The sequence below is a fragment of the Lonchura striata genome, chromosome 9 (assembly GCF_050655825.1).
Source record: "Lonchura striata isolate lonStrDom1 chromosome 9, ASM5065582v1, whole genome shotgun sequence".
NCBI lineage: Eukaryota > Metazoa > Chordata > Aves > Passeriformes > Estrildidae > Lonchura > Lonchura striata.
This window is the reverse complement of record NC_140711.1, coordinates 22,900,053-22,912,161: the sequence shown is the minus strand read 5'-3', so window position 1 is coordinate 22,912,161 and position 12,109 is coordinate 22,900,053. Positions and strand designations below refer to the sequence as shown.

General features: G+C 55.1%; 1 protein-coding gene across 5 annotated transcripts; it reads right to left on the bottom strand.

The window, feature by feature from the left end:
* Nucleotides 1-823: 823 nt before the first annotated feature.
* Nucleotides 824-11,530, bottom strand: ABCF3 (ATP binding cassette subfamily F member 3). Of its 5 annotated transcripts, none has more exons than XR_014957406.1 (21): nt 11,420-11,530; nt 11,109-11,256; nt 10,951-11,030; nt 10,577-10,632; nt 8,769-8,866; nt 8,532-8,654; nt 7,993-8,259; nt 7,711-7,791; nt 7,102-7,161; nt 6,716-6,772; nt 6,490-6,512; nt 5,897-5,952; nt 5,561-5,761; nt 5,329-5,405; nt 5,045-5,089; nt 4,565-4,697; nt 3,892-3,980; nt 3,607-3,698; nt 2,957-3,113; nt 2,516-2,603; nt 824-1,723 (listed from the first exon to the last, which is right to left on the bottom strand). XR_014957406.1 is itself a non-coding variant. In XM_085587949.1 (21 exons), the coding sequence occupies exons 1-21, from the start codon at nt 11,490-11,492 to the stop codon at nt 1,565-1,567; spliced, it is 2,139 nt and encodes a 712-aa protein (XP_085444075.1). In that variant the 5' UTR covers nt 11,493-11,530; the 3' UTR covers nt 824-1,564. The 5 variants fall into 5 exon arrangements, 4 of the variants coding, with proteins under 4 accessions (XP_085444075.1, XP_085444076.1, XP_085444077.1 ...); XM_085587949.1 differs by having other exon boundaries at nt 2,957-3,089; XM_085587950.1 differs by lacking the exon at nt 6,716-6,772 and having other exon boundaries at nt 2,957-3,089.
* Between the last annotated feature and the right edge of the window lie 579 nt (nt 11,531-12,109).

Below are 12,109 nucleotides of genomic sequence, written 5' to 3'. Positions count from 1 at the left end.
TGTCGGACTCAAAGATACACGGAGTTTGCCAACATACCTGAAGCAAGGCAGCTGTATCAGCAGACCCCTGATCAGGCACAGGCTGTCTTTTGCTGGTCCTGTTCTTGATTTTTACCCACAGGCTCTCAGCCTGCTCATGGCTGTTACTCAGAGGCAGCTCTTCACTATCTGTCCCTTCCTCAGGAAAATACAACACCACTGCCCCTCCTTCCCAGCCTCTCTCCTGTTTTTTCGACAGCAATTATGTTACAGAGTTTTAGTTGCACCATGGTTTCCAGCTCCTCTTGCTTGTTACCCCTGCTGCATGCTTTGGTGTAGAGACACTCCAGCTGGGGGCCTTTTTGCCGTTTGGGAGGAACTCTGCCTAATAATTCCTTTGAGATGATTTATGGGTATTAGCCTGTTGCTCCCTAAGATGTTGATGTTTCCTGGTTCCTCTTTTGACGCCCAGAAATACATCCCCATTCCCTGCTCAATACACTTTAAAGCTCTGCCCCCTTCCTCCTGCCCACCTTGGGGCCATTTCCCCCCCAAACCGCAACCAGATCCGGTACCCTCCAGAGCTGACATCCAACCCAGCCTTACACCAGCTCCATGCTCTGAAAGGTGGCCAGTGGTCGCCTACTGCCCAGTGGGACACTGGCATGCTCCATCCAGGAGGTCCCAGCCTCACCTGCACCACAGAGCTCCCATCTAACTCAGAGGGAATCATCCGGAAACATCTCCCCCTCACCAGCCTTGTGCTTGAGGCAACAGCAGGACAATCCCCTGCTCTCCTCCAAAATCAAGCCCCACAGCCCCCCAAGGAAAGGAGAGCATTGCACCCACTGCGTCCTGGGTTTATTTACACCACAACCTCTGTGTGGGTGGGCAGGGAGGGATGCTGGGCAGCCCACCCCAGGGCAGTCCACCCCTGAGCCGGCTCAAAGGCAAGGCAGGCAGCGAGGCAGTACTGGCAGCAGCACAAGGAAAGGAGCAGGGAGCACGCCCAGGAGAACCAGGCTCTGGCTCCCTTGGCACTACAGACGTAAGCAAGCCCCAGCATCAGGGGGCTGGGGAAGAGGCAGGGGTCACTTTTAGCAGCAAATGCCTCGTTTCCCTCCAAGGCAGCAGGGAGGACAGTGGCATGTAATGGAGCCAGACTAGTGCTCAGGAAAACAAAGAAAGAAAAAGGCAGAGGGTGACGCAAAGAAACACGAAGAACAGCTCTTCTGCCCTGCAGAGCACGGAGTTAAACCAAGGGTCAGGATGCTTTGCCTTCCCTCCTCTTGGCACAGCAGCAGCTCCAGGCACAGCCTTCCAGCGTGCCCGTGCCAGGCACAGCCCTGGCCAGTGACAGAGCCCCTGGCGTGCCCCTAGCCACGCACAGCAGGCTCCTGCTCCCGTGCTGTCCTTCCACCCAGCCCCGGGAGGGGAGAACAGTTCAGGTGGCAGTTTGATGGCATGGCTGACGGTCCGTGTGGGCAGCAGCGTCCTCGGCGCTCTGCCAGGCACAGTTGGGATGGAAGCCAAGGTGGCTGAGCTTTGCCCTCCAGCCCCTGGCACAGTCCGGCTCCCACCTCCCTTATAGGAAACCCTCCTTCCGGAACTGCTCCTTCAGGATGTCTCTGTACTGGTCAAAGCCACCCTCGATGCGTGTGACGGTGGCGTTCTCACACACCCACAGCTCCTGGCACACCAGGCGGATGAAGCGCTCATCATGGGACACCAGGATTACACCACCCTGTCAATATACAAGGGGGAAAATGGGGAACTTAGTGGAGCATGACCCAGGGCCCAGGATTGGTGGCATGGAGATCTTGTGTCTCTGTCTAGCCTGTGCCCAGCACGTCAGGTTTCCATCAGCTCCAGGGAAAACTTAACAGTATTTTACTGGCAGGGACTCATCCCAGCCTTTCCTCCTTCCAGGAGGACAGACAGATCACCTATGGAGGAGCCATGTGCAGTAGTAACATATTTAATTCCTCCCTCAGAAAGCAAGTGCAAGGTTTGTTACTGGCTCTCCAGGTGTCCAACAACTTCAAGGATGGAGAATCCACACAAAGTCAGTACCAGTGGTGTCTGGGTAGGGCCCTGAGCAGCCAAAGCTAAGTTTTTCTGTCACAGGAAAACTGCCCCAACCTGAGCAACAACCAGTGAGATCCAGGTTGATCACAGTGGTATCTGGAGGCTGAGTCTTTGGAAATCGGGCATAAAAAGTGCCTAAAGAAGATCTGAGTGGCCCCAAGGCAAGGCTGGGAGCTGCACACAACATGAGAGAAGTCAGAGTGTAGGTGAGGATGGGACAAGGTGCTCTCTGGCATGGCACTGCCTCTCTCAGTCACTCCTAGCCAAAGCCATCATGTAAACAAACCACCAGGCTGGACGGCTAAGGCAGATATGTGACTAATTTCCCAAATTCCGTCCTAGACTTGAAGTCACTACCGGTATTTCACCATCCAGCTCTGGCTGAGATACCAAGTAACTTGATTTGGAGGCTGCAGGAGGCGTTAGAAAAACAAGAGATGTTCCTTACCCGGAACTTATTCAGTGCCTTTGCCAGCGCCTCAATGGTCTCCATGTCCAGGTGATTTGTTGGCTCATCCAGGATGTAGAAGTTTGGACTGGAAGAGAAGACAGCTCTAAGGATGCAGTGAAACAGGGTGAGGCTGGGTCTGCACCCTGACTGCTGCTTTAGCTACTTAGAGCCACAGCCATTGGCATGTGGCTGGCCCCAGGATTTGCACTGCCCGGTCCCAGGGACACCTCTTATCCCCGTGAGCCCAAAGCAGTGGGAGAAAATCACCTGTCTCCTTCCACACAGTCTCCCCAGGGTAACCTCCCTCTCCATAAAAACCCCCAAGGCAAAGGCTTCTCTGGGGTAGCAGAGAGTCCCTGGATGCCTGCCTTCCTCCTGGTGAAGCAAACTCCAGGGATGAAACCATGCAAAAATTAACAGCATTTGGGAGAACATTACCAGGGCATAGTCATCTGGGCAAAGGCCACCCGACTCTTCTGCCCTCCGGACAGGCTGGCCACGGGACGCACGGCCAGCTCTCCGGAGATGCCGTAGCTCCCCAGCTGATGCCGGTACTCCTCCTCCGTCTTCCCTGCAGGATCATGTCACAACACACCTATGGCACACCTGGTGTGACACAGGGTCACAGCTGGACAGCCTCTGCCAGACCAGCAAATGGGAGATCAGCAGCAGGTCCAGGCAATTCCCTCCCATGCAGGGGGTTTGCAGGAAGATTTTGACTGACACAATCAGGACAGGGGCTGCAGGGCTGGTGACTGACAACAAGAGATGCTACTCCCAAGTCCCTGTCACTGTGTCAAGTAATGGAGAAAGGAACCAGAAAGGAACCAGAGGTTTTGGCAACTAGGAAAGGGGGATCCAGTGCTCATCTGCCCCCCAAAACTTGGCACCAGCCTGAGATCTGCAAGCTACCAGCTACCCCTGCTTCTCATGGCTGATGACCTGAACTTGGCTGGACGAGGGGAGTTATCCCAGTGTTGGCAGTGACCCTTAAGCACTGATGGGACAGAGCCTTCTGCCCAGGAGCACGGACAAATGGGTTCCTCCATGCACAGCAAGAGAGACCTCTGTGATCAACAAAAACTCACCTGGGAACTTTCTTGCCAGTAACTCTACAGCACTGATATTCAAGTCTAGCTGATCCACATGGTGCTGGCTGAAATAACCAATCTTTAGATTTCTGCAGAATGAGAAGAGCAACTGGGAGCTGGTACCAGACTCTACAACCACAGCCTTCATAGCTGCAGTGCCATTAGGGGGCTCATGTGTGGGTGTGCTGGACCCATCCTGGTCACTACAGCAGCCACTGCTCCAAAGCACAGCCCAGGAGCCCCCCAGCTGCACAATTCCTCCCAGCCCTTCTAACCAGGTACCTGTGTGCATGTCTGATCCCTCTGACTGGTGCCAGCTCCCCCATTAAGATCTTTAGCATGGTTGACTTGCCAGCTCCGTTTTCCCCAACCTAGAGAAGCAGCAGCAGCATTGGAGAATGTGAAATCCATGAAGGCACTTTGGAGTGGGGGGCAGTGGTCAGGGAATTTCAGCTCTTGCAGATGATGAGGGGGAGCAGGACAGACCACAAATGGTGTACCAGGAAGCTGCATTTCTATCATTAGCAAGCAGCACTGGCAACAGGGACAGATGTTCCCTCCCCAGCCCTCAAGCCTAAGGATTACCCAGTCCCAGCCTCATCTGCAAGCAGAGTCTGCTGCCCCATCCAACGTAGCAGGGCCCCCACTACATGCTGCTGTCATCTAACAGGAGTTACATATGGATCCAGTCTCTTCTCAGAGGAATCCAGTGAAAGGATGAAATCACAAGCTCTAAATGGTACTAGGAAAAATGTCCCAGTGTTCCTCAAAATGAGGATGATCAAGTGCTGTGATGGGACTCAGAGAAATGGAAGAAATAGTCCTCCCTGGAAACATCCAAAATTCAACTGGACAAGGACCTGAGCAAGCTGACCTATAATCAAAGCTATCCCTGCTTTGAGCAGAGTCCTCCCAAGGCCCCTTGCAGCCTCCATCATTCTGCAATCCCACATACCACACAGATGCGGGACTCCAGGTCGGCAGAGACAGAGAGGGAATGAAATATGTAGTGACTTGGCTCATAATAAAAGTCTACTTCGTCCAGCTGCAGGATTGGGGGGGAGAACTTCTCAAAGCCATCAGGGAACCTGAGAAGGCAGGAAGAGGTGAGAGATGGCAGGAAGAGGTGAGAGATGGCCAGGAACTTCAGAGATTCCCAACCACCCAGAACAACCTCCGTAACCCCCTGGTGACAAGGAGGGCTCCCTACCATACAGGGCCTCAGGGAAGGATGGTCAGGAGAAAGCAACAAAGACCTGCAGCCCTAGCCCCAAGAGGGAACCCAGCCTGAATAAGGGGACCTGTCTGATCTCCCTGTCAGAATAAAGTTGGCCCACAGAAGGGGTGGTTGTCCCAGCTGGGAGGGCACCCTGGAGAAGTTCATGTCAGAAATGGAGCCAGGTGCCCTCCAAACAATAGCTCAGGGGACATTTACCTGATGATCACCTCAGACTCCTTGTCCACAGGTTTCAGCACTGGCCTGAAGGAAGAGAAAACATATAACCAAGGTGCTCTGCACTGTGGCTCTGCTCCTACACCAGAAGCCCAGGTAGTCTTTAGCTCTGTGACACCTCATCCTAACCAAAGCTCTGGACCAGAGACAGGCACCCAAAAAGCCCAAATCACAACTGTATCTGCCAGTTATCCTGGGAGCCTCCATTTCTTCCCATGAGCACTGCCCCATTCCCACCTCCAGAGAGGAGCAGGACAGGCACTCACAGCTTCTCCAGCAGCTTGAGCTTGCTCTGGACTTGGGACGCTCGGTTGGCGTTGTAGCGAAAGCGGTCAATGAAAACCTGAGAGAGAGAAAAGCATCAGAGAGCCCCGAGTCCCCTCCAGCACCGGCCACCCTGCTCCACCGCCAAACCTCCAGTAAGACAACCACTAAGGCAGAGAGAAAGGGACAAGGCTGGGAGAAGAATGCCCCAGCTCTGCTGGCTTCTCCCAGTACCTGGATGTGCTCACGGTACTGCTGCTGGGCTTCGTACTCTCGCTGCTGGTTCTTCAGCCGCTCCTCCTTGATCTTCATGAAGTTCTCGAAGTCCCCACGGTACATGTCCAGCCGCTGCGAGTGCAGGTGGATGATGTCCGTGGCCACTGCGTTCAGGAAGTTCCTGTCGTGGGACACCACGAGGATGGTCGACTGCCACGTCTGGAGGAGACAGCAAGAGGGAGGCCTGAGCACCATGGAGCCAGAGCACAGGGGTTGGTCCCACCACCCAGGCAGGTGAGGATATCTCCCTCCCTCACCCTTTCTTTGTATCAAGGTCTTCTTCCACCCCCCTACCTGTAGGTAGCTCTCCAGCCACAAAATTGCCCTCACATCCAGCATGTTCGTTGGCTCTGAGGGAAGGAGAAAAGGAAGGTCAGGAGGGATGGGGATGGCTGGATTGTTTTTTCTCCCATAGGAAAGGCTAGTGATCTGCACTGGGGAAGAAAGAGCCTCTGTGGAGACCTTCTCTGCCCAGCTCAGGGGACTCATGTGTAGGGTGTAATGCGGTGTGTGCATGGGGGTTGAGGTTCAGGCAGGGATGCTCCTCACAGCAGCATCTCACCCAGATTCCCTACCCAACCTGGGCATGCCCTGCAGTGAAGAGACTTCCCCCAGCACAGACTGGCATTCCAGGGACTAACAAAACTTGGGGCAGCATGACATGCAGACCACCTGGCTGGAGCACAGGGCAAGGCTCTGCTGAGCACAGTGAGAGCTGCTGCCCAGGCAGATTTCCCCATGCCACTGCTGCCAACCATGCTGCCAGGCCAGCCCATCAGACAGGGCTATTTTGAGCAGGCAGATAAAGGCCATGGCATGTTCCCAACCCTAGGAAGGGCACAGGCAGGCACAGCAGTGTCAGAAGGGGACTCACAGTATCAACTTACCATCCAGCAGAAGGAGATCTGGCCTGGGGAAAATAAGACATGGGTATGAGTAGCAGAAGGAGCACAGGGTCATTGCAGAGTGTCTCATCAGACACACAGAGCTGCAGTGCCTCCAACACCCCCCACCTCAAGAGCCTGGGTTGAGAGGGCCCTCAGGCAGCACCCCTGCACCTCTCAGCACAGACAAGGAGGCTTGACCCCAGAGTATGAAGGCCGGGACACCAACCTGGCAAACAGGGCTCTGGCTAAGGCCAGTCTCATTCTCCAGCCTCCAGAAAACTCTCTGAGGAGAGAAGATGCAGAGAGGGGTTACTGTTCAACACAGAACCACTATGTTGCCTGCCTGCAGGATCCCTGCTCCCCCATGGCTCTTTTGGCTCTGCTGTTACCCAGAGGCAACTTGTCCCTGCAGAGATTTCAGGCACAGCACAAGATCTGTGGTCCAGCAGGAAGGTGGCAGGAGACCACAGGCACCCCCAGGGCAGGAGACCACATTGGATGAGCAAGAATAAACCCCTGTTCTTCCTTACAGCCACAGCAGTGCCTGAGGGCTCAACTGGAACAAGTTCCCAGCCTTATCACTACCTCAGTGCCCAAAGTTTGGAAACTTACTTGGTTGTCTGTTGTTGCATCTTTGTATTAAAGCCCAGCCCAGCAAGAATGACGGACGCCCTGGGGAAAAGGGGAGAGAACTGGAATCCAGCTACAGCATCCAGTGGCAGGGCACAGTCTGAGGTCTCAGACCCACAGCCACCGAGGGGACTCTGCTACATATTTTAAAACCATTCTGGTGCAGAAAAACTTCCCTGCACACCCAAGAGAAGCACTTGGCTAGGAAATGCAGCCCAGCAGGGCACAGCATCCACATGAAGTCCCAGGAGATTTACAAGGAGTTTTCATCTCTTTGGCCAGGAAGAGAGTCACACCACCATTACATTCCCAAAAATGCTCCCCAGACACCAGAAACCTAGTGAGGTCAGACAGCAGCAGCAGCAACGATACAAGCCATTTGGGGCAAAAAAGGTCCCTCCAGCTTCAGCAGAAAGCTCAACTATTCCTAAAGCAGAAGAGCTGTGACAGAGAAGACACAAGAAGAAAAACAGGGAAAACCCCATCCCCACAGGCTGGATCTCAGGGCCACAGCATGACCCTTCCATACCCCAAACCACTGCTCAGCCCTGGCCATGCCAACACACAGCAGTGCTCACAGGGCTGTCTCACCTTGCTGGGGCCTTGTCTGCCTCAATCTCCTCCAGCTTAGCATAGATCTCTGATAGTCTGGCACCTTCTGTTCCTTCTCCCCTAGGGCAGAAAAAGGAGTGTGTGGGACTCACCAAGTCAGGGTTTGAGTGCTGGGGGAGGCTGATCTCCTCAGGTAGGACTAAGGTGGACAAGATACAGCCTGCCCCTGCCAGAGCCTGTCTTTGGAAGGAATAGAGCTCAGAATGAGACCTTGTGGTCAAGAGGCCACAGAAGGGCTGGAAACCCCAGGGATCACCTCACCTGCCAGAACTGATCTTGGCTGTCAGGTCCCTCTCCTCCCGCAGCAGGCTCTCACGAGTGGTGTCACACTCCAGCACACTCTGCAGCGCTGGTGTCTCATCCCCTGCCACCTCCTGCTCCACGTGCAGGATGCTGATGTGTGAGGGGATGCGCAGGCTCTGGCTGGCGATCATCTTCAGCAGCGTGGTCTTCCCCAGCCCGTTCCTGCCCACCAGCCCGTAGCGCCGTCCGAAAGCCAGGTTCAGGTCTGCTCCCGTCAGCAGGACACTGAAGCAAGGGAACAGGCAGGTCCCTGGTCAGACTGTCCCATGAAAAGGGGATGACTGACAGCCACCTGCCCCTGGTGCATTTCAGGGTGTGCTGTAGCCAAGCAAAAATCACAGGCTTCTTCTGTCCAAAGCCAACACGGTCAGTGCCCACCTTGCTTCCCGATCTTTGCCACACCCTCAGTAATTTCTCAACTGCTCTCCAATCCAGTCTCAATCCCCCGTGGTCCAAAATCCCAGCCAGGGTCTGTCCCACGTCCCCACTGCACTCACCGCTCACCGAAGGACACATCGAAGTTCTCGATGCGCACATCATACGATTTGTTCTTGCCTGACGACTCCATGCGAGTCTCCTTCTTGCTGGAGGCTTGGCTGGCAGATGCCTCCTCAAGGACTCTGTGCACAGGCAGAACACAGAGAGGGGGCTCAGCAGGAAAGTTTGGTACAGCCAGATCCCAGCCATGCTCAGCAGAGCAGGATGGGAATGTTCAAAGTGCCCTGCATACTCACACAGGGCCAGATGACTTCAGGGAATCCCGCTCCAGCCTCTTGTCCTGCTTGGCTTTCAGCCTGGCTTCCGCCTTCTCCAGTTTCTTGGCATTCACCATCTGAGACACAGAACAGAGTTTGAAGAAGAGAGAGCATCTTCAGCAAAACGCCCAAAAGCCTGGCTCTGGGAGAAAAAAGATCAATCAACCTCTCAAGCCTAGTAGAAAGGGAGGGAGAAAGGACAGGGAAACTGGGACAGATTCAAGCATATTTTGAGGAGGCTAATCAGGCCAGGAAGCTACCTCAGGAATGAAGTCCTAAATCAACAGCTCATACACAAGTTTTGCCTCAGCAAGGCAGAGGTAATCGTAGAGTCAGTTTCTGTAGTTCCAGGGACCTGGATCAGCCAAGTCATTTCAACAGCAGCAACCTGACATCCCAGTGCTTCTTCTGGTATGCCCTGCACCCACCCTTGAAGTGCACCATGAGGTATTTCCCTCATGGTGAGGGGGTGTTAACATTAAAACGTTAAATGTTAGCCAGTTTGGAACAAAATCTTCTTGAGCAGTGGATCAGAGACAAAAAGCATTTAATTAACCCTGAAGGCAAGAAGGCGCCAAGTGTTTTAACCTGGCTTCTGGTCTTGGCCAGGCTTTCAGCCCACTCCAGCTTATTCCTGCACAGAGTTGAATATTTGTGGCTGACCAAGAACACTCCTAGGTATTTCTAGGCAACTCTGCAGGCAGTGGAACACATTAGAGACTTGCATGCCAGACTGAGGAGTATCTTGTTACTAGAGCTGTGACTCTGCACCTACAGACAGAGTCACTCTGTAAACTATGCCCAGCTTTCTGATCTCCTAGTAAGACATGTCCTCCAAAGCTTGACAGGCCTCCCAAGGCCTGCCCTGAATAGTCTCCAGTTTTTCTGAAGATCCTTTCCTTTTTTGAATTGCAGACATGAGAGTTGGAAAGTGAATCCAGCTACAACAACTCTGGTGCCAAAACCAGCCAGAGCCGCCAGTTTTTGCTTCAGACTCACGTTCAGACATGTGGGAACTGTGTTAGGTCTCAGTCTCCAAGTGAAGAGTTCTCATCCTCAACACATTAACCCATGGAAAAGGAGCTCTGTGAGGGACCAGCCTGGCAATGACACTGCCCACACTGTACAGCTCCTGACATCCTTGCTTTGTGGCTGTACACCTGCACCTCACCCATGCTCAGATTTTGGCACATCCAACACAGACCGCAAGCCAAGGCTGTTCCTGAGCAGCTACACATTCCATCAAAACAGACATCCTGATTTCCTCAGGTCATGGAGTGGAACTACTTCCAAATTTCTCTGCTCTTGATCTTATTTCCCAAACCACAACAATCTACAGTTGGCTCTAGAGCTTAAAGCGTCCCTGCAATGGCTCTTTGCTACCTTCCCACCCGTAACACCCCCCTTCTCCTGCCATTACCCAGGGCTTTCCCCCTCACTGAATATTCAAGATGTTATTCAGGGACATCCTATTTTCTCAATCAAAGGCCTGGCTGTAGGAGGTTCTTGTAAAAGTCAGAATTCACTAAGAAATCACAGCAAAATAGATCTTGTCAGATTAATAAGCTTCTAATCATCTGGAGCCTCTTCACCAGACCAAGGCCAAGAGTTTCCCAAATTATAGAGAGCTTGACAAGGAGAAGCAGTACCACCTGCAGCTATAGTCCTAACCAGGATGCTGCCTGCCTTGGCTGCTCTCCAAGGGCAACCTGGACTGGAGCAGGGCAGGGCACCTGCAGCCCCACGTGTCAGCTGCCCCCACAAGAAAGGGCACAGCCCTCACTCACCGAGGTCTGGCCTCTCTTCAGCAGCAGCCCCGGCAGCAGATCCGCGCTGGTGTCCCCTGCAAGGAGACGGTGAGGCTGGGGTTGTTGAGCATGTGTGGCAGGGAGGCTCTGCAAAGCCCTGCCTTAATAACCACCCATGCCCAGACATGACTGATCCCTCTCCTGACAGGATGAGGGGACCAAAGGGCATCTCTCCACCTCCACCTGTGGGCACTGCTGCCCGCAGCTCAGCAGCACAATGGGAACCAGATGTGTGCCTGCGAGGCAGAGCCTGAGGCTCCCCTCCCCAAGGTCGGGCGAGCACACCCAGTGCCCCGAGCCCTTCTGAGCTCCAGCACCCCGATGGCAGGACGTGAGCCCAGGGCGTCACTCACCGTATCCATCAGTGATCTGGGAAAGCTGGATGGGGGCATCCAGCAGCACCTGGCTGCAGCGCTGGGCTTGGCCCTCGTCCCTAGGGAGAGGAGGAGGAGGAGGAGGTGAGGTGCGTGGTGGGGTGGGCGGTGTGGGGGGGGGCCGCCGGGTCCCTTACAGCTGCAGGGTGTTGAAGAGGCGCTGGCAGATCTCCCTGATGGCGCCGTCGTCCTTGGTGTCCTGCGACACCTCCCGCAGCAGCTCGCCCACCGCCTCCTCCAGCTCGTCCACCGACTCGAAGTCCGCCCCGCTGCCGTGCAGGATCCCTGCGGGCACACGGCGCTGCAGGCCCGCCGCTGTCGCGACAGGTGGCACAGTCCCGGTCCCCCGCCCCACCCCTCCCGGCCGCCTGCCGCCACAGCGCGGAGGTGTCGCGACATGCGGCGCCGCGGGAGGCCGAGCCACGGCGGGCAGGCGGGAGCCGCTCACCCGTCACGTAAGCGAAGAGCTCGCCGTCCAAGTCGGGGAACTCGGAGCGGAGGATGTCGGCGCAGGAAGCCATGGCGGGGCGGGCCCGCCCCGCCGAGCCGCCGCCGCTCCAAGCCGGAAGGGACGGCGGGGCTGCCGGGAAGGAGGCGGGCGGCCGCCATGGCGCGGGGACCGCCGGGAGATGTAGTCCGGGCCCGACTGCGCCTGCGCACTACGGGAGCGGGACTCCCGGCGCCACGTGCCGCACAGCGGTACCGGGAGCGGTCGGACGGGTCCAAAACCCGCTCGGCCCCCGCTTGTCCTGTCGCCCAGGGAAAGAGGTTTTGGGACGACTTGGAATTTTTTTCTTCCCTCTTTTAAAAGCAGAGTTTCTGCTTTTAAACCACAATCAAGACACTGCAGACTGGGGCTTGGGTTTGAATTTTTTAACCCACCGATGGGGATTGTGCACTTGGATACCGTCATCTGCTCACAGACTGAAGGCAGGGGGCTGAGCCAGGTCCAGCTGCTCATCAGTTACTGACTCCCTCAGCTACCCACACAGCACCCACCTTGGCACCTGCCACCAAAAGCCAAGGTAAAAGGAGAAATCAGCTTTCGAGTTTTCTTCAGGTGAGCACAAGGTAAGATGACCAAGATTCTCTTAAGCCTGGCTGCAGCACAGCAGCCTGACTTATGGGGGGCTGGGAC

Excerpts from the sequence above, each read along its gene's own strand:
- ABCF3 (XM_085587949.1), bottom strand. The coding sequence starts at position 11,492 with ATGGCTTCCTGCGCCGACATCCTCCGCTCCGAGTTCCCCGACTTGGAC. Across the intron at positions 11,031-11,108 it reads CTCTTCAACACCCTGCAGCT|GGACGAGGGCCAAGCCCAGC; the intron begins GTAAGGGACCCG and ends TCCTCTCCCTAG. Across the intron at positions 6,513-6,715 it reads GCCAGAGCCCTGTTTGCCAG|GCCAGATCTCCTTCTGCTGG; the intron begins GTTGGTGTCCCG and ends TATTTTCCCCAG.